General features: G+C 40.6%; 1 protein-coding gene across 1 annotated transcript in view; it reads right to left on the bottom strand.

Annotated features, from left to right (window-relative positions):
• The window catches only part of TBC1D9 (TBC1 domain family member 9), a 136,500-nt gene extending 114,956 nt beyond the window's left edge, over nt 1–21,544 (bottom strand). Inside the window, exon 1 of the mRNA XM_050790211.1 lies at nt 21,327–21,544. Coding sequence (XP_050646168.1) covers nt 21,327–21,456 — 130 coding nt within the window. The 5' untranslated portion in view covers nt 21,457–21,544. The remainder of the gene's footprint in view (nt 1–21,326) is intronic.
• Between the last annotated feature and the right edge of the window lie 440 nt (nt 21,545–21,984).

Raw genomic sequence — 21,984 nt, 5'->3', positions numbered from 1 at the left:
TTTCCTCCCCTCTTCCCTCCTTCACTCTTCCTCCCCCTTCTTTCCTTCCTTCCTTCCTTCCTCCCTCCCTCCCTCCCTTCCTCCCTTCCTTCCTCCCTCCCTCCCTCCCTTCCTCCCTTCCTTCCTCCCTCCCTTCCTCCCTTCCTCCCTTCCTTCCTTCTAATGAACCTCTGCTCCATGTAGACAAGGCAAGTATACTATCCTTACATGGTAAATGCTGTCACCGAGCTGATGGCCACTTTGTAGATTTTTGATACTGCCATTTGTCACTGATCCTGATTTTGTTGAGTAGATGGAGGATACTTTGTTTTTTGGATTTGTATTTATTTTTTTGAGACACAGTCTCACTCTGTCGCCTAGGCTGGAGTGCAGTAGCACTTTCCTGCAACCTCTGCCTCACTGAAATCATGGCTCACTGAAACCTGTGCCTCCCAGGACTCAAGCAATCCTCCCATCTCAGTCTCCCTAGTAGCTGGAACCGCTGGCACATGCCACCACACTCAGCGAATTTTTCATATTTGTTGTAGAGATGGGGTCTTGCCATGTATCCCAGGCTGGTCTTGAACTCCTGGGCTCAAGCTATTCACCCACCTTGGCCTCCGAAAGTGCTGGGATTATAGGTATGAACCACCACACCCAGTCAGATGGTGGATACTTTGATAAGAGAAAACTACATTGAGGAACACAGAATCCTAATACCATATTAGGCCCAACATAACGCAGGCCAGGTGCGGTGGCTCACTCCTGTAATCCCAGCGCTTTGGAAGGCTGAGACTGGAAGATTGTTTGAGGCCAGCAGTTCAAGACCAGTCTGGGCAACAGAATGAGACCCCCATCTCTACAAAAAAAAGTTTTTTAAATTATCAGGATGTGGTGGGGTGTACTTGTAGTCCCAGTTACTCTGGAGGCTGAGGTGGGAGGAACGTTTGAGTCAAGGAATTTGAGGCTGCAATGAGCTATGATCAAGTCAAATGCACTCCAGCCTAGGTGACAGAGCAAGACCCTGTCTCTAAAATAAAAATAATAAATACAAATTTGAAAAACCTAATTAATGCTTTTTGCTTTCAGTATCTCATTTGACCCTCACAATAAACACATGAGGTGGTAGGAGGAACCATTCCCAATTTCAGATAAGAAGCAGTCTCAAAGAAGTTAAGAACTACAGTCACATATTTAGCAGACACCACTGCTGGGTTTCCTTATATTCCAGAAAGGCCTTTAAGATAGCAAACTCCAAAAATGTTTAAACTCTTTCATTGCACATATAATTTACAATGAAAGATTAAATATAGAATTTCCTTTTATCAAACTCTTTCAACCTGCCTAAATGATTTCAAACAGAAAGAGATATTCTCTTTGACATTTATATTCTGTTTGAAGGACATTCCTAAGGCCCTTTGAAAGATGATTAACCCTAAAGAAACTGCCTACATTTGCTAAGCTTTTTGAAAATACTATCGCCCATTCTGTATAACCACTATGGGCTCTCTAAGACAAAGATCTAGCTGGTGAATAAGAGTGAAAAAAAAAAAGTATTTATCTAAGGACTTTATAAAATCCTGTGCTCATCTAAACTTTAATGAAATGGGTTATAGGCACATTGGAAATAAAAATCTGCAAGTGACTTTTAGAAGCACATATGTCAGCTGGGCATGGTAGCTCACGCCTGTAATTCCAATACTTTGGGACGTCGAGGCAGGAGGATCACTTGAGCCCAAGAGTTGGAGACTAGCCTGGGCAACATAGTGAGACCCATCTCTACTAAATATCACAAAAAATTAGCCGGGCATCATGTATGTGTCTGTAGTCCCAGCTACCTGGGGACTGAGGCAGGAGAATCACTTGAGCCCAGGAGTTCAAGGCTGCAGTGAGCTATAACTGCACCACTGCACTCCAGTCCAGATGACAGAGCAAGACCCTGTCTTAAAACAAGTAAGTAAATAAAAATAAAAGTGCACATGTCAAAGTTTGGTACGGTTAACACAGAGTAAATAGCAAGACCTACAGTGGCGTACAATAACATCCAATTGTACACAGTCCCTGTGACAAACTGTAATGACCACAAAAACAAGAGATAAGAGTTGTCTTTTGCTAGAAACCAGAGTGTTTACTGGCACTAAGAAAGCGGGGATGGATCACAACTCATTATACATATTTCTATCAAGGACACAACCTAAGCTACTTACGTTGTGAAAAAGTTACCGAGTGCTTTTCTGGGTAAACACACCCTGAAACTGGAATGATACTGACAAGATTAGCAGGCTTCTGAAAAATAATGGCCCACAAATTTACAAATCATTTACAAAAAGAAAGCTACCTGATACCTCCCTAGAATATACCATGAAGCTGAGGTTGTCAGTAAGGAAAACTGGGTTTTATTAGGGAGAGAGCGAGGGGGAAGGAAACAGTGGGTTCAGAGGAACAGGTGAGAGGAGATAAACAGATTAAAATCAAAGGGCATCCAGCACGATGGCTCACACCTGTAATCCCAGCACTTTGGGAGGCCAAGGTGGGCGGATCACTTGAAGTCAGGAGTTTGAGACCAGCCTGGACAACATGGCAAAACTCCATCTCTACTAAAAATACAAAAATTAGCTCAGCATGTTGGTACATACCTGTAATCCCAGCTACTTGGGAGGTTGAGACAGGAGAACTGCTTGAGCCCGGGAGGCAGAGGTGCAGTGAGCCAAGATCGTGCCACTGCACTCCACCCTGGGTGACAGAGTGAGACCATGTCTCAAAAAAAAAAAATAAATAAATAAATAAATAAATAAAGTCAAAGGGCAAATGGCACCCTCTTCCTAAAGATCAGTGATTACACTTAAGCAGAGCCATATTTGAGAAACTAGAGGTGACCCCACTGCAAAACAGAGAACAGGAAGAAAGAGGGGTTTGCAGTTCTTATGACCAAGATTAGCCTCCTGACAGTTAAGTAGAGCAGAGTATGATCTGTAGGGTTAGCCATGCTATTCAATCAGAACTGTACAATGATTAGGCTGAGAGCTGAACTGCAGAGTGCAGAAAGGAAATGCCAACACACTGTGCTGTATCTGGACCCCACTCTTTTCTCCATTCCCCTGTGGGGAAGCAGAATTAGCAAGAGGCAACCAGTGGAGTCACTTGTCAGAACTGTATGCTCCACATCAGCGGTCCCCAATCTTTTTGGCACCAGGGAGCAGTTTCGTGGAAGGCAATTTTTCCATGGCCGGGGGTGTTGGAGCAGCAGGGGTGGGGATGGTTTCGGGATGAAACTGTTCCACCTCTGATCACCAGGCATTAGATTCTCATAAGGAGTCCACAACCTAGATCCCTTGCATGCGCAGTGCACAGTAGGGCTGGAGCTATTAGAATCTAATGCTGCCACTGATCTGACAGGAGGTAGAGCTCAGGAAGTAATGCTCGCCTTCCCGAGTACTGGACTGTGGCTTAGGGTCTGGGGACCCCTGCTCTACATTACAGAGAATCCTAGTGAGGAGCCCCTAAGCGGAAAATCTGCAGGAGAGGGACAGCCAGGGCAACATAAGTTCCTAGATTAAGGAAAGACCCTCCGTTTTCTTATTCCATGCCCTGTTCCCTCTCTCCCTCTGTTCTCTATCTCTCTGTCTATCTCTGCCTGAATCTCTCTCTCTCCCCACACCCTCCCTTCTCTCTCTCTCCCACACACACACACACACACACACACACACTCTCTCTCACACTCACATCCGTAGGGTCTTCCCCACAATAAGAAACTAAGTGCTGTGGTTGAAGGGCTCCACATCTGGGTACCAGGATAAGGGTAAGAGAGAAGCACTAACATATTTACCATTTTGTAGTTACAGACAGTGATACATTCCTATTGCTTAAACAATATATAGTGAACTGAACATTTTCAACTGATTGAAAGGCTAAAAGAATTTCCTGGAAATGATATAAGATGTCTTACAATTTATAGTAATCCTGCTGCAAGCACAATACTAAATCCCTGAAAATCACTTTGGTGGAAAATTTGGAGTTGAGGAATGTCAGACATTAGGATATCGGTTCTTAATTCTTTGATTCACAATCTAATTTAAGAAGCTGACAAAAAGTGGAGCCTCAGTTCCGGAAAAATATACCTTCACACTTAATTCCATCAATCTGGTATATAATTTCATGTTGTTCAAGGACCTCCTGAAATTGCTACCAGTTTCAAATACTACTAAAAGGAAAAATAGATTTGGGAGCCAAGGTTGTAATGATCCTATGAAAACTTTAATAATAATTTTATGTCCACAAGGAAAAATAAACAGATATTAAACAAAGAATATCTTTATGACATTTAACACAAATTACATTAATGAAAATCAATACAGTATGTCAAATGTGCAATTCTCCTCTCTTGTTCTCTAGAAACTATAAAAGGAAAATCTTGGGACCGCAAACTATGCTGAAAGGAAGAAGTTAGGCTTGGGAACTGAGTTATGCAAAAACTGCCTTCCTTTTGTTCTCAAACAGATAGCTGTAATTTCACATGCTTACTTTATCTTATGTAAAATGTAGATTTGCCGAGCATAAAATGAATGCATAATTGACTCCCCTCGCTTTCTTTTCACATGTAAAATGTAGATTCACTAAGGACTAATCAGAGCTTCATAAGAATGTAACCACTGGCCTCATGGCCTTCCCCTCTCTCCCTTTTTACTCCTTTTTTCCTCCTCTCCTTCTTGCTCTTTTCCCTTTAAATGTTGAAATTCCCAAAACCATCTTTGGAAAAAGCACAAGACACAGATCCTACTGTGACTTGTGTTTCTTTTTCCCTGGTACATCCTCAACCTTCGCAAAATAAACCTCTAAATTGAGACCTGCTTTAGACACTTTTTGGTTTACAAAACTTTTTGAGAGTGACCACCCTCACAATAAACATGAATATTTGTCTTTGTTGAACATTCATACAAACAAGTCTTTCCCTTGTCTAGTCTTCCAGTCAAATGCCCAATGCCCTCTTAATTTTATATCTCGGAATGGCTCTATATTGTTGTCCCAAAGACAGCTGGATTTAGAAGCCTTGAAATGGGAAAAGATTGGAAAACTTTTTTGAGAAAATCCACATAGTTTTCACACTTCCCCCTGGCGTATGTTATATAACTATAATCCATGACAACCAATAGCCAATGACATAAAAACACGGGAGAAGGTACAGCCTCACTCTACTAGCTTCCTCATTTCCACACTCAAGACTGAATTTTTTTTTGAGACGGAGTTTTGCTGTTGTTGCCCAGGCTGGAGTGCAACAGCATGACCTCGGCTCACCGCAACCTCTGCCTTCTGGGTTCAAGCGAATCTCCTGCCTCAGCTTCCCAAGCTACTGGGATTACAGGCAGGTGCCACCATGCCAGCTAATTTTATATCATTAGTAGAGACAGGGTTTCTCCATGTTGGTCAGGCTGGTCTCGAACTCCCGACCTCAGGTGATTTGCCCGCCTCCCAACATGCTGAGATTACAAGCTGAGCCACTGCACCTGACTCAAGACTGAATTTTTAAGACTGGAACTGACTTTGCCCCAGTTTCCTTTAGCTTTCTAAAGGATGCATTGTAAGATCATCTTCCTCCCTCCTTTTGTAAAAATAATCTCCCTTTTTAATCCTTTTCTCTTTCTAAACTCAGTCAAAAATGAGTACAAATCCAAGCTCTGCCTATGCTACCAGGGTTTCCTCAGGTAAATACTTCTATGAGAACTCAGCTTCCTCACATATAAAGGGGAATAATAGCTAACCCACAAGGTTGTTATGACAATCAAATTAGAGAATGAAAAAGTTCTCAGCAGGATGCCTGAATCACAGATTTTTGGCAAATTTTAGCTCCTCTGTCTATATATTGTCTATGCTAATTATAAAATGAATTTTTAAAAATTCATTTGTACATACTACCGAAATGTAGAATTGTCCTTATTTAGAGGCATTAAAGCTGAGCACAGCGGTACATGCTTATAGTCCCAGCTACTAGGGAAGCTGAGGTAGGAGGATCACTTGGGGCCAGGAGTTCAAGACCAGCCTAGGCAATAACAAGACCCTATCATATTAAAACAAATTTTTTTTTAACAGAGGCATTAAAAGTAATCTAGAAGAAACAGAATTAGATAAATAAGAGTTCCCTTTTGTTTGTTCAGTGTAAACAGAGATCAAATCCTTAATGTTCTGCTTGATCTTCACTCTAGCAAGTATCTGCCCAGCAAGCCTTAGAATAATGGAGCTGAAAAGGTAGGAGTGGAGGTACAGTCATGGGTGTGCATTTCTGACATCACCTCATGGATCTTCATCTAGCTTTGTCCTCCTTGGACCCAGATATAAAGTAGAAGAGTTGATTTTAAGGCCTCTGAATAATAATCTTCCCTGATTAAACCTCTGGAAAACCTCTTTGGAAAAATAATCCCTGAACTTCAGTCTAGAGGCTGAGTCATACAACAGGCCTCTTCCAAATGAATAGTTGTTCCTAACACTATGTATCAGCCAGGTTCCCATGGAAAGGTAAGAGGCCTCAGGCATCTGCTGAAGGACCGCCCTAAAAGATCTTCAATAAGCAAATTCTTTTCTGGACTTCCATAAACAGGGACAGACAATTTTAACTTGAGGTCAACAGTCTGAGTCTAGCTCCTAAAACTAAAGTGTTTTCCACACCAATAATATTCAATTACAATCTTATCCTCCTGGGTGCAGGAGAAAGACAAGGTTCATTTCCTCCACCTACCTAGAAAGCGTCTACATAATGAACTCCCCCTTTACTCGCTTTCTCTCTTCAAACATTCACCTTATCTTATGTAAAATGTAGGTTCGCTGGGCACTAACCAAAGTGTCCCAGGAATGTGACCATTGCCTTATATCATACCCCCCTTCCTACATGCCTTCCCCTGCTTTAAGGAAATGTATAAATATTAACCATATTAATAATTAAATATTATATAAATATATAAATAAAATAATTAAATATTATTTTTTAATATTAAATATATAAACCTCTGGAAAACCTCTTTGGAAAAACAGCCACAGATGTGTCTGTGCTAATGTTTTTCCCAGACATGCCCTAAAGCTGGTTTAATAAATATAGAGGAGTGAGACTTACACCTCACTCATTTTGGTTGTCAATTTCATCAAAATGAAAGTTCCTTAGATCTTCAGTGGAGAGTTAGAAGGAAAATCTTAATGGATTTCCTGAGTGGATCTCACAGCTAGAAAACCTAGTAATCCAACGTTCCCTGAAATAATATGTAAATAACCTATAAACCAAAAATGAAATTCTAAGCCCTGCAACCAACTGAATGGACCTCTCCTCTCAGTCAAGGGACTTCAAAAGTAAACTGAAAAACTAGTTCAGGTCATGGTGGGAAGAGTAGTGGGGGTGGGGTGGTGGGGGCTGTCAGTCATACTTCATTATAATCTCCTCCCTTTGGAATTCCAGAAAAACTGACCAGCATTAACATTAAAACAGAGATCTTAAGACTTACAAAACAGATTCTTCATAGCAAAAAGATACCAAACTCCAATGTGACTAGCATAGCATCACATGACAAAATAGCAGGCCCTAAAGAAAGAAATTAAAGTATTTTACCCCAAAATACATTTCTTTGACATACTAAAAATGGCCCTGCAAAGCTATCTCTTTTGGGGAAAATCTACATTTTGTAGAGAATCCCTTTCCCTTTCCAAGTGTTCGCTGGATCCAGGAGAGATTTAATTAAGAATCTAGTACCTTTTAAGGTCTGATCAGAGACATTTATCAGGCCAGGTGTGGTGCCTCACGCCTGTAATCCCAGCACTTTGATAGGCTGAGACAGGCAGATTACTTGAGCTCAGGAATCAGGAATTTAAGACCAGACTGGGCAACATGGTGAAACCCCATCTGTACACAAAAATACAAAAATTAGCTGGGTGTAGTGGCATGCGCCTATAGCCCCAGCTACTTGAGAGGCTGAGGTGGGAGTATGGCTTGAGTCCAGGAGGCAGAGGTTGCAGTGAGCAGAGATCATGTCACTGCACTCTAGCCTAGGCGACAGAGCCAGACCCTGTCCGGGGGAAAAAAAAAAAAAGGGAAAAAACAACCAGAGACATTTACCGTCTTTCTCTCTAAAGTCTGCCATCTGGAGGCTTCATCTACATAATAAAAACCTTGATCTCTGCAACCCCTTATCTTAACCCAGAAACTCCTTTCTATTGATTTCAAGTCTTTAGACAATAACTTAACTCTTCCAATCAATTGCCAATCAGAAGATCTTTGGATCCACATATGACCTGGAAGCCCCCTCCCTTTTAAGTTGTCCTACCTTTCCAGACCAAACCAATGTACACCTTACATGTATTGGTTCATGTCTGCCTATAACTTGTACCCCTAAAAAGTACAAAATCAAGCTATAACCCGATTACCCTGGGGAACATGTTCTCAGGACCTCCAGAGGCTGTGTCATGGGTCATGGTCCTCACATTTGGCTCAATAAATCTCCTTAAATATTTTACATAGTTTGGATTTTTCATCAACAAAGCTAACAGCAAAAGTGTGACATGCCATTTGAAACCAATTAGAAGCCAGTGGCAATTGCAGAACACCTTAAAAAAATGACTGACTCGCTGGGCACAGTGGCTCACACCTGTAATCCCAGCACTTTGGGAGGCCGAGGCAGATGGATCATGAGGTCAGGAGTTTGAGACCAGCCTGGCCAATAACGGTGAAACCCCATCTCTACTAAAAATACAAAAATTAACCAGGCGTGGTGGTGGGCACCTGTAGTCCCAGCTACTCAGGAGGCTGAGGCAGGCTGACTGCTTGAACATGGGAGGTGGAGGTTGCAGTGAGCCGAGATTGCACCACTGCACTCCAGCCTGGGCAACAGAGTGAGTCTCTGTCTCAAAAAAAAAAAAAAAAAAAAAAAAAAAAAGACTGACTCATCCACTGGGCTTTTTAGAATGCACATCTGACAAGAAAAGAAAAAGAAAAGCAGAAGGTGGGTTATTGACTTCTTCACAGTTCTCTAGTTTCACTAGTAGAGGATGTTTTCAAATTACAAATTCATAATAACTATATATACACACACTCCCCACAAACCTGTGAAGAGGAAAGGTAACCCCTCCTCCTCTCTCTCCCACTCCAGTCCTCTCCCTGGTGATTCCAGCTCGCCATTCTCAGAGAGGACCATTTGTGCAAAAGGAGACAGAAAGAAGAAAGAAGGTGCAGGGGCAGGGGAGAGAGGAGGGGGAGGAGAAAGAGAAAGAAAGAAACTACCTTTTACTGGTAGAGCTTTCAAAATGTACACACAGTATCAGGAAGGGAGGAAAAGGAAGGGAATGAAGGAGAGAGGAAGGATGGAAGGGATGGAGGGAGGGAGGAAGGAAGAAAGAAAGAAGGACAGATGGAAGGAATGATGTAGAAACAATTTAAGGTTGCTGATCAAAAATTATCTTCTGCAAAAAGCCTGAGTATTTGACTCAACGTTGTCAAGCTGCCTAAATATCAGACAGATATCCATTTGCTTTAACAGCATCCTTCAGAAAATGTAATGTCTCTGTAAACTGCAGAACTCTTCCATTACTCACACATTGCTGTGAATTAGAGCCAGTTGCCTCCTAATACCTAAATGAGATCATCACCAAGGGAGGACAATCATGGGACAATCATCTATGAATGGTTCTTTATGTTTCCTGTATTTTACATAACTTATCTCAGATTCTTCATAACGGGTGCTAAAAGGTTATTAAGCCACATTTTAAATAAGGAAATTAAGCTCAGAAAGGAAGAGAAACTTTACAAATCACATGTCCAACAGGTGGAGCTGTGATTTGAATCCAGTTGTCGGCTTACTAAGTGAAGGACTAAAGAGTAGAAGTCAGTGAGAGAGGTAGAGAACACAAAGACGCTGTGCAAAGAGCAACCCTCAGGGTTTTTGTCTGTGGCATTCCCTGCACACTGCTGTGCCATGCAGCAGACATGGGCTTCCACCTCCAAGACTCAGAACTCAAGGTGGTACCTACCACAGCTGTTGGCATTATAAGCTGCCTAGGTCCAAATAATTACAAATCCTGGTCTGTACATAACTACAAAACAGGCTTTTGTGGTCAGGCCTGGGAACCATACCACAATTCACAATCTGACCCCTTCATAAAGTGGGTCCTCTCTGTGCATGAGGATAGCAAAGCAGAAAGGATATGCAGTGTTCCTAGAGCAGCAAGTCTGTTTCAACCTTTCAAATTCCTCAAATTTCTAGAAGGAAGCTTGGAGTAAATGTTTTCTTGCCTAGTTTTTGTGGCCTGTTTATAAACACCCAGAAGTTGTCAAATGTCATGTCAAATCCCACACAAATTATATGCATTCATTCCCACGGTTTCTTTGTAGAATAAGGCAGTCTCAAGACAAATTGGTATGGATGATGGAATTCTGTGAACAAAATTATCTTACAGTTGATAACAATAATGGGGTGGAGGGGGGGGAATTCATGGAACAAGCAAGCAAAATCTGCTTTTGTCTAGTCATGTTTCCTGCCAGCAGCATTTTCCTATTAATAATATGTAAGTATTATGAGCCAGCTCCACACACAGCTACAGACTACTGCCCACCCCAACACATAGAAATCACCAATATAAACCAACAATAAAATTCTAACCCCCCAACTGACTGAATGGACTTCCTCTTCTCAGCCAAGGGAACTTCAAAGAAACCAAAAAACTAGTTCAGGCGATGATGGGAAGGGGGGTTTTCAGACATGCTTCATTATACCCTTCCCCCTTTCGAATTCAGGCACAACTGACTAGCGTTAACATTAAAACAGGGATCAGGTCTTTTTTCTGATCCTAAAGAGATTAGCTAGGTGTTTAGCACCTTTTAAAGGTTTGAGTAGGAAACATCTGCCATGGCATCTACCTGTGCAACCTCACTACATAAGAATCTTGGGGCCCTGGAGCTATGGTTCACGCCTGTAATCCCAGCACTTTGGGAGACCAAGGCGGGTGGATCACCTGAGGTCAGGAGACCAGCCTGACCAACATGGTGAAACCCCATCTCTACTAAAAATACAAAATTAGCTGGGTGTGGTCGCACACGCCTGTAGTCCCAGGTACTTGGGAGGCTGAGACAGGAGAATCGCTTGAACCTGGGAGGTGGAGATTGCAGTAGGCCGAAATCTCACCACTGCACTCCAGCCTGGGCAACAGAGCAAAAAAGAATCTGAGTCTTCACAACCCCTTATCTTAACCCAGTCACTCCTTTCTATTCACAACTCCTATCTTAACCCAGTCACTCTTCTATTGATTCCAGGTCTATAGATAATAATTCTTTAATAAAACCAATTGCCCATTAGAAAATCTTTGAATCCACCTGTTACCTGGAAGCCCCCACCTCTTCGAATAGTCCTGCCTGCCCAGACCAAACCAATGTATACCTTACATATACTGTTGTCTTATGTCCATCCCCCTAAAAAGTATAAACCCAAGCTATAACCCAGCCACCTTGGACACACGTTCTCAGGACCTCTTGAGAATGTGCCTTGGACCATAGTCACTCATATTTGGTTCAGAATAAGCTTCTTTAAATATTTTACAGAGTTTGATTCTTTTCATTGACATGAATTACAACATTAAGTTCCATTAGGAGCTAACATAAATTTTAACTGCTTTTATATTACAATTGACCTTTAAACAACATGGGTTTGAACTGCCTGGATCTACTGCCTGGATCTATTCAGCTTCTGCCACCTGAGACAGCAATACCAACCCCTCCACCTCCTCTTCCTCAGCCTATTCAACCTTGTGAAGACGATGAGGACAAAAACCTTTATGATGAAGCACTTCCATTTAATGAACAGCCAATATACTTTCTTTTCCTTAGGATTTTCTTAATAACACTTGCTTTTCTAGCTTACTTTATAAGAAGAATGCAGTATATCATACATATAACAAAAAAACATGTGTAATCTACTGTTAATGTTATCAGTAAGACTTCCGGTCAACAGTAGGTTATTAGTAGTTAAGTTTTGGGGGAGTCAACAATTATACACAGATTTTTGACTGCATGGGGGATTGGCATCCCTAACCCTTGAGTTGTTCAAGGGTCAACTGTATAAATAAATACACAAGCACTACTAGTTGCAACTTTACTAATACAGTACTTACAAGCTGGCAAGATGAAAGCATTTATCCTAAAAACAAACAAACACCTCCTAACCAGTCAGAGCTTCATGAATATCACTTTCTTATTTCTCCTACATTTCTGGGAGTTATCTGGTTGTTTGATTACGAAATGGAAAGTCTCCCTAGTTGTGGAGGTCTCCACTGAACGCAGTACGTTGAATTCCTGGACAGTCCAATGCTCTAGCTCAGATGGAACAATTTGATATGGACTTAATCTGTCTGCACTCTTATCATCTCCATGCCTATCTTCTTAAATCTCCCGAATTTGTTCACCCATGTTTCATCTCAAGATTAATAATATGACCCAGCAAAAACTGGCTTTTTCTTTCTTTTACATCTTTGTAAAGTTCAGTACCCTAAACGTAGTTGATACACAAACACATTTCTGAGACAACTGTTTACTGAGCAAATCACACATTTGATTTTGTGTAACGAGAAACAGTCTCCATCTCTTGAGATCTTTTAACTTGAAGCCCTTATGTTCTAATTCACCTGGGATCCATTAAGCTCCTAAAATTGCAGGCAAATTTTTGGAGTGCTTTCATTTTTCTCAAGGTAGAGTCCATAGCTTATTAGATTTTCAAATGGGGGGTGGTTATAAAAGGAAAATAAGGTTAACATACACCATTATAATTAATCTATTAGTTCATTTTCACGCTACTGATAAAGACATATCTGAGAGGGGACAATTTACAAAAGACTGAGGTTTAATTGACTCACAGTTCCACATGGCTGGGGAGGCCTCACAATTATGGTGGAAGATGAAGGAAGAGCAAAGGGATGTCTCACATGGCGTCCAGCAAAGAGAGAAATAAGAGTCAAGCGAAAGGGGTTTCCCCCTATAAAGCTATCAGCTCTCGTGAGACTTATTCACTACCACGAGAACAGTATGGCGGAAACTGCCCCCATGACTCAATTATTTCCACTGGGTCCCTCCCACAACATGTGGGAACCATGGGAGCTACAACTCAAGATGAGATTTGAGTGGGGACACAGCCAAACCATATCAGTCTTGTAAAGAATACTAAATAGGCCGGGTGCAGTGGCTCATGCCTATAATTCTAGCACTTTGGGAGGCCGAGGCAGGAGGACTACCTAAGCTCAGGATTTTGAGACCAGCCTGGGCAATACAGTGAAACCCCATCTCTATTAAATAAAAATAAATAAATAAATAAATGCATATAAAGAAGAATACTAAATAGGCTGGATGTGGTGGCTCACGCCTGTAATCCCAGCACTTTGTGAGGCCTAAGTGGGCAGATCATCTGAGGTCAGAAGTTTGAGACCAGCCTGGCCAACGTGGTGAAACCCCTCCTCTACTAAAAAAATACAAAAAAATTAGCTGGGCGTGGTGGCATGCACCTGTAGTCCTAGCTACTTGGGAGACTAAGGTAGGAGAATTGCTTGAACTCAGGAGGTGGAGGTTGCAGTGAGCCAAGATTGTGCCACTGCACTCCAGCCTGGATGACAGAGAGAGACTCTGTGTCAAAAAAAAAAAAAAAAAAAAAAAAGAATAAATACATACAAAATCAAATAGGCTCGCACTTATTAGGTGTGGGACCTAGGGTAAATCACTCAATCTCTTTAAAGCCTTAGTTTCCTTTTCTACATACTGAGGATAATAATAGCATCTACCTTATAATGTCAGATAAGATAATCTATACCAACATCAACTAATCAGGACAACTATACACATTGGACAAAATATATTTTAAAATATCAAAAAATTAAAAAGCAACAAATTACCATACCTGAAGAAAAGACAGGCTCAAGGGGGAGAGCTCTGTATTTTAGAGTGACAGTTATTTTGGGAGGCATGTGCCTCTTCCATAAGGGGCTGCTGAGCAGCTTAGAGTCTGGATGTGCTTTTAACAGAATCCTGGACTAGGGGGACCAGGATAGGAGTTAGTACCATCAAAGAGGTAGGGCAGCTAATGATGCCACCTTTTCCTCTTTGGGTTGGGACGGTGGAGGGCTACGACCTAATCATAACTGTAAATCCTAAGTAGGCAAATCCACTCAAGTTAGAGCTCAGCTTGAAAATATATCACTACCGCTGGGCACGGTGGCTCACGCCTGTAATCCCAGCACTTTGGGAGGCCGAGAAGGGTGGATCACGAGGTCAGGAGATCAAGACCATCCTGGCTAACATGGTGAAACCCCGTCTCTACTAAAATACAAAAAAATTAGCTGGGCGTGGTGGCGGGCGCTCGGGAGGCTGAGGCAGGAGAACGGCGTGAACCCGGGAGGCGGAGCTTGCAGTGAGCCGAGATCGCGCCACTGCTCTCCAGCCTGGGCTACAGAGCGAGACTCCGTCTCAAAAAAAACAAAAAAACAAAAACAATGAAAATACATCAGTACCAAAATTTAGTGATTTTGGTTTGCAACTGGCAAAAAAAAATTTTCTCATAGAAAATAATATTATCTTCTCCTTCAGATTAGTTTTACAAAGTAGAAGTACAATGTCCAGTTCATAATCAAAAGTAGCCAGACATAAAAAATGACATCAGAGCATGAATGAAAACTAGGAGAGAAAAACAGACAATAGAACAGGCTTATAAGAGCTCGAGATATTTAAGTTAATTGAGGCCTTACAAGAACCATACTTGCTCAAAAAAGACAAAAAAATAAGATTGAGAATTGTAAGAACTGAAAATTAGACAATGAATCAAATAGAAATTTTTGATTTAAAAAATAATTAAAAGCGGTTGGGCTGAACAGATTAAATACAGTTAAGGAGATAGTAATTAACTTGGAACAGAGATCAGAAAAAAGTAGCCAAAATGAAGTAAAACTTAAAAGGTAACAGACATAGAAGATTCGATGAGAATGTCTAACATATATGTAATTGGAGTGCCAGAAAGAGAGATGAGGGAATGAAAGAAAGGCAGTATTTGAAGAGACAGTGGATGAGAAGTCTACTAACCCACGGAAAGACATATTAAAGAATACCTACTACCCCTAAGCAGGATTTTTAAACATCCACAAATTATCTAGATCATACTAAAACTGCAGAAGACCAAAGTCAAACAGAAAACCCTAAAAAGAGTTAGAGAAAAAAGACATATTACTCACAAAAGAACAACAATTCAGAGTGACAGTTTAACTCAAAAGAAATGATGTCTCAACCACGCTTTTTAAAAACATATTAAGTGCCAACCATTCAAAATAAAAATATCCTTCAAGAAAGAAAGCATAATGAAGACATTTGGAGACATACAAAAACTGAGAAAAGCTGTGACAAGCAGGTCCTCACTAATGGAAAGAGTAAAGGATGTTTTTCCTGGCAGTGGAAAATGGATTCCAGAAAAACCATCAGAGAGGGAAGAAGAAAGTAAAACAAAAACGGTAAACATGTAGAGATCTAACTGAATATAGGCTTTAAAATTAGTAACAACTGCATGTCCTTGGGTTGAAAATATGTTAAGAATTAAAATACACTATTACAACAAAAATGGTATGTAAATTGGGGGTGGGGAGTTAAAGTATTCCATGGTCTTTGCATTACATGAGAAAAGATTTAACACGTCAATTTAAAAAATAAAAAATAATGGCCAGGTGCAGTGACTGACACTTCTAATCCCAGCAATTTGAGAAGCTGAGGTGCGAGAATCACTTGAAGCCAGGAGTTTGAGACCAGCCTGGGCAACATAGTGAGACCCTGGCTTTCCTTTAAAAAAAAAAAAAGGTTTAAAAAAAAAAGTACTGGTTAACAATATAATTTGATGAGTCAAAACTGCATATGTAATGTCCAGAATAACCACTAAAGAATAATAAAATGAATATAGAACTTCTAGCTAATAGAGTCTCAAAAATTGTAACTTAAAAAAAATTATTCCCATATCCCACCAAAAGGCAAGGAAGGCAAAATAAAAAGAACACAAGATAGCTAGAAAAAGTATAAAGCACTTAATAAAAGAGCAGATTTAAATCCAAGTCACATGGACATTAACTAAATAATACAATTAAGAGTGAAAAAATTTCAAAATTGAATAAGAAAAAGTCAACTGCCTGGGTATGGGGGCTCACACCTGTAATTCCAGCACTTTGAGATGTCAAGGTAGGAGAATTGGTTTAGGCCAGGAGTTTGAGACCAGCCTGGCCAATATAGTGAGACCCCATCTCTATTTATAAAAAAAAAATTAAATTATTAAACATTATAAAAAGGAAATAAATCAACTATCCCCTATTTATAAAAGACATATCTAAAACATAAGGATAGAGAAGAGTTGAAAGTAAAAGTATGAAAAAGAGATACCATAAAAATACTAACCAAATAAATCTATTCCAACCATAAGAATGAGACAAAAGCAATTCTGGAAATATATGTGAATATTTCATAATGATAAAATGCTCAATTCACCAGGAATATATTACAATTATAATGCAATAATGCTATATTATTAGGATTGCTTTATAAATGCAAGTTCAGGTAAACACTTGAAAATCAGTTACTATAAGTTACCACACTAACAGGATAAAGGAAAAATCATGATTACATTGATAAAAATGGAAAAGCATTTCTTAAAACTTCAGCATCCAAATATAATCAAAAACTCTTGGCAAACTAGGAATAAGAACTCCTCAAAATAAAATAAAATGAAAACAGGCAAGGAGAACAAAAATAAAAAAAAAAGAAACAAAAAATTTTACAAAAATTACCATACTTAACAATGAACAAATGTTGAAAGTCTTTCTTTTAAGACCTGGGAAGGGATCAGAGTACGTACAATTGCCACATCAATTCATAATTGTATATGAGGTCCTAGCCTGTCAAGAAAGGCAAAGACAATTTTTAAAAGCATAGGAATTACAAAAGAAATAAACTGTCAATATTAGCAGGTGATATGGTTGTCTATGTAGGAAATAAAAAAAAAAGAATTTACAGATAAATTACTAGAATTCATTTCTTAAGTTAGCTACATTTGGGATACAGGTGAATATATAAAACAACTATATTTCTACATCCCAGCAAAAAAGAAGCAGAAAATAAAATTTTAAAAAGACAGAATATACAACAGAGTGAAAAAAATATGAAATACCTAGGAATAAATATAATAAATGAAGCTTAAAACCTCTACAAAGAACACTATAAAACACTGAGAAAAAATTTTAAAGATCTAAATAAATAAAGGAATATACCATGTTCATGGACCAGAAGACTTGATACTAGAAAAGTAAAAATTTTGCCCAAATTTATTTACAGACTCAATGTAATGTCAATCAAAATCTCAATAGTTTTAACATCTTTGTTGCTGCTGTTGTTTTGTTTTGGTGAGACTTTGCAAGCTGATTCTAAAATACAGATGGGTCCCAACTTACAATGGTTCGACTTACAAATTTTTTTTAGTTTATAATGATGCAGAAACTATACAAATTCGGTTTGCTCCTTGACTTACAATAAGGTCACATCTGGATAAACTCACTGTAAATTGAGGATATTTTAAGTTAAAAAAATGCATCAATATTTTCAACTTACTGAAACATAACTCCACTGTAAGTAGAGGAGCATCTGTATTGTACTCAAATAGTCAAGAAACCTGTAGAGAACAAAGAACAAGATAATAGAACTTTATCTACTGCATATAAACTCTTACTATAAAAGTACAGTACACAATTACCCATGTAACTGTGCATGTAACCCCTGAATCTAAAAGAAAATTAAAACTACAGTGTGGTGTTGGTGCAAGAATATACTAATAAACAAAAGAAATAGAGTAGAAAACCCAAAACAGACCCACACATATGGGTACTTGATTTATGACAAGCATAGCTCAACAGAACAGTGAAGACAGAATAGCCTTCCCAATAAATCACGCTGGGGCAAATGAATGTCCACGAAAAATTAAAAATACAATACCTAACCCCTACTTCCCACAATATGCAAAAATTAATTCCCAGTGATCTATACATGTTAAGGTGGGGGTTAAAACTGTTACATTTCTAGACTATAGAAGAATGTCTTTATAACCACAGAGCAGGAAAAGACTTATTGAATAGAACACAATAAAATATTAACCATAAAGGAAATGGTATCTAAAAGGAAATGGTATCTAAAAAGGACTTAAGGAATTTTAAAAATTAAGAATCTCTGTTCATCCTTTACAGAGTAAATAGGTAAGGAACAAATGAAGATTTTGCCACACATGTAACAGTGGGCTCATACCCAGAATATATTTTTTAAATTTCTGCAAGTTAGTAAGAAAAAAGACAATCCAGTTGAAAAATGGACAAGAGACTTGAACAATCATATCTCAAAATATTCCAAATGGCGAATAAACATATGGAAAAATGCTCAACTTCATCAGTCAGGAAAAAGCAAATTAACCCTGCGATGTGACATTACTCCAAAACCACAACAATGGCTAAAATTATAAAGACTGACAGTGTTGACAAGGATACATGATGGAACAAGGGAAACTTCCATATGCTGCTGGTGGGATTATATTGGTACAACTACTCTGGAAAACTGTTTGGTATCATCTACTGAAGTTGATAATACATTATAAGCTAGCAATTCCTCTCCTGTTTATAGAGCAAATAGAAATGTATGCCCACAGGCACCAAGAAACATGTCCCAAAATGACCACAGCCACATGATCCATAATGCCCCCAAATGGACCATCCAATGGTCCACCAACAATACAGTTGATAAACACATAAATAAATTGTGGTATACTCATATCATAGTTTTCTACACAGAACAGAAAAATGAATGAATTACAACCACCAGCAACAAAATGAATATCACATGCACAAGGCTGAGCAAAAGAATCCAGACACAAACGAATACATACTCTATAATTCCATTTCATTTCTTGCCAAAAAAAAAAAAAAGGCAAAACCAAAATATAGAGTTTAGGGATATGTTCTTTGGAAAAACTATAAAGAAAAATCAAGGAAGTATTTACAAAAAAAAACATGAGGACAGTTTTTATCTTTGGGGGAGGTGACAATGATTGGCTGAGAATCACAAGGGGGCTTTTGGCACAATAGCAGTGTTCTATTTTTTTAATCCTGGTGTTGGTTGCCAAGTGTTCACTTTGTACTAGATCACTGCACTTTGCATCTGATGTCTGTAATTTTATGTATATGTATGAAATCTGTCAAAGGGAGTTAAATAAATCAATCAAATGCATCCACAATAGAAGAAGGACTTCATTGCATCAATGCCTATATATATAGCTTGGAATCAGGAACCCAGAATATCTTAATTTTTAAAAAATGTTAAGTGTCCTCAACTTTGACCCATTGTTTTTTACAGCTTTCTGTGCTAATCTTTCCATGACAATGATTTCAATGATTCCATTAATAAGCGTAATTGCTGTGATTTCTCAATTTACAAGATGTAATTTTACCTATGTGAAATAAGTCATTGATGACAAGATGAGATTTCAAGTGGACTGTAGTCAGTTATAGCTCTAAAAACCAGTAAGAACACAATACAAATGTTAAGCAGAAAAAGAAGGCTCTGAATCCCTGAATTTTTCACATCCTATTGCAAATGATACAGGTAAATGAATGCTTAATGTTTACAAGGTGTAGGAGGGTTAACTGCAGAAGGAAACGTTCTTTTTTACTACAGTAAATTATCTACTCTATGTTGTTGTCCTAGGCTTAAAGGACTATGTGGGCCTGGCGAGGTGGCTCACGCCTGTAATCCCAGCACTTCAGGAGGCCAAGGTGGGCAAATTAATTTGAGATCACGAGTTCAAGACCAGCCTGGTCAACATGGTGAAATCTCGTCTCTATTAAAAATACAAAAAAATTAGCCAGGCATGGTGGTTCATGCCTGTAGTCCCAGCTACTCAGGAGGCTGAGGCAGGAGAATCGCTTGAACCTGGGAGGAGGAGGTTGCAGTGAGCCAAGATCGCACCACTGCACTCCAGCCTGGGCAACAGAGCAAGACTCTGTTTCAAAAAAAAAAGGACAATGTAGGCTGACTCCAATATTAGACCTGTAAATTACACATTAACATTTAGAGTTAGATAACTTCTACAAAGTGAACTGGAAAATCCTGGTATCAGATCACTAGTCAGTATTTCCAGAATGGGGCCTGGAGCTCTGCACATTTATCTTTTCTGGTAGAAGCAAGATCCTTCAAACATACCAGTATATATTGTACCACATGACACTTGAATTTTAATCTTGAGAAAATTAGTTTATAAATATAATTATAAGTAAATACATATATCAAGAATCTTTATTTCATAGCACAGCATTTGAAAGCAACAATTTACCTAGTGTGCAAACCCCAGGTGATATATGAGGTTGATAAATGCTCAACTCTGAGGAGGTCAAAGTTCATCTCTTTTTTGCAGTCTCTTTCCTAGTGAAACTTCTACTATTTCTTCTACTAACTTTTTCACTGTACAAAGTATTCCAGTTCTGTTCGTTCTAAATAACGCAAAGAGGGAGAAGGTCCAATTTCTCTAGTATGGTATGAGTTCAAGATTATTTCGAATATGGCACTACTTTGGATATAGGTTTAACTGATCTTATTATCCTGAATGATATGATATGGCTTCAGCAACAATTACAATAATACCTTGAAGGAAGGGGGTTTAGGGAAGATGTGATTGAGCCAAAATAGTTAAAATGCAGTTATGCAGCCAATTATTTTTACTACTAGAACCAGACAGCTTGCTTTGCTTTATTTCTAATCAGGTGAAACAAAAGAATTCCTGTTCCCTTATTCATTCTCTTCGGTCATAACTCATCTAGGAAATGACCACATCAGTTCCTTACTGATCGCTTCCCTGGAAACAAAAGAGCATTTTACACCTGATCCTGCTGTTGCCAGTAAAGAAAGTGGAGTAAAAATTAACCTTCTTCCTTCCGTCTTCTCCATTTGGAAAACAGTATTTTTAAGGGGGGGAGGGGAAGGGAATGCTGCATTCAATTTATAGGGGATAATACATTCCCTCCGCCCCAGACTCACTCTTTTCCATTCTCCTCAACATCATCCACTTAAAGAACGCTCAGTACGCTAAGGGCCCCAAAGCCTGACAGAGTCAAAAAAGAAGCATCTCTGCCCAACCTGAACAGCACGACTTTCGAAGCCTCGCACACAACGAGGCAGGGCGAGTCGCCCAGCCCCAGGGGACCGGGCGGCGTCTCCGGAGCCTGCAGCCCAGGGCCGCGGGCGGGGCCGCAGCGCTCCCGGCTCCCCTCCTGCAGGGATCAGCCAGGGTCCTTACCCGCCAGTCCGCCGCCGCCGCCTCCATCGCCGGCGTGGCCCTTCCTCCGCTGTAGGATGAAGTATGGGTTGGCCCTCTCGGTGATCCACAGCGCGTTGGCCAGCAACACCTCCTCGGGGTTCACCCACATGGTCCTGGCCGCCGCGGGCGGGCGCACAATGGGCCCGTGGGTCGGGTCCTGCACCCACCACCGCGACTGGCGCGCACTCCTGGGCACACGCGCGCCCGACCGCCCGCCCGTCCGCTAGGTGCGGCGGCGGCGGCAGGCGACTTCAGGGGGCGGCCTGCGGCGACCGGGCCACAACAAAGCCCCAGGAGGAGGCCGGGGAGGACGGCGAGGACGCGGGCGCGGCGAGCAGCATCCTCCCCGCAGCGCCGCCGCCCCGCGAGAGCCCGCGGCCGCAGACGCCCGGGCCTGGCGCTCTGCAGCCCGGCTCCGGCCCACGGCGGCGGGAGGAGCTGGAGGAGGAGGAAGAGGAGGAGGAAGGGAGCGGGAGGAGGAGGAAGTGGTATAGCTCAGTCCCGGGATGCGGCTCGGCGGCGGGCAGGGCTGCGGGCCACCCGAGTGGATTCGGCCCCGCGGTCAGGGCCAAGCTGGGCTGGGGCGCTGCTGCTCCCGCGGCGCCGACCGGAGCTCCAGGGCCCCTGCCGTCTCTAC

Source organism: Macaca thibetana, chromosome 5 (assembly GCF_024542745.1).
Source record: "Macaca thibetana thibetana isolate TM-01 chromosome 5, ASM2454274v1, whole genome shotgun sequence".
Classification (NCBI taxonomy): domain Eukaryota; kingdom Metazoa; phylum Chordata; class Mammalia; order Primates; family Cercopithecidae; genus Macaca; species Macaca thibetana.
The sequence above is the reverse complement of the archived record's forward strand: the minus strand, read 5'-3'. Positions and strand labels throughout refer to the sequence as shown.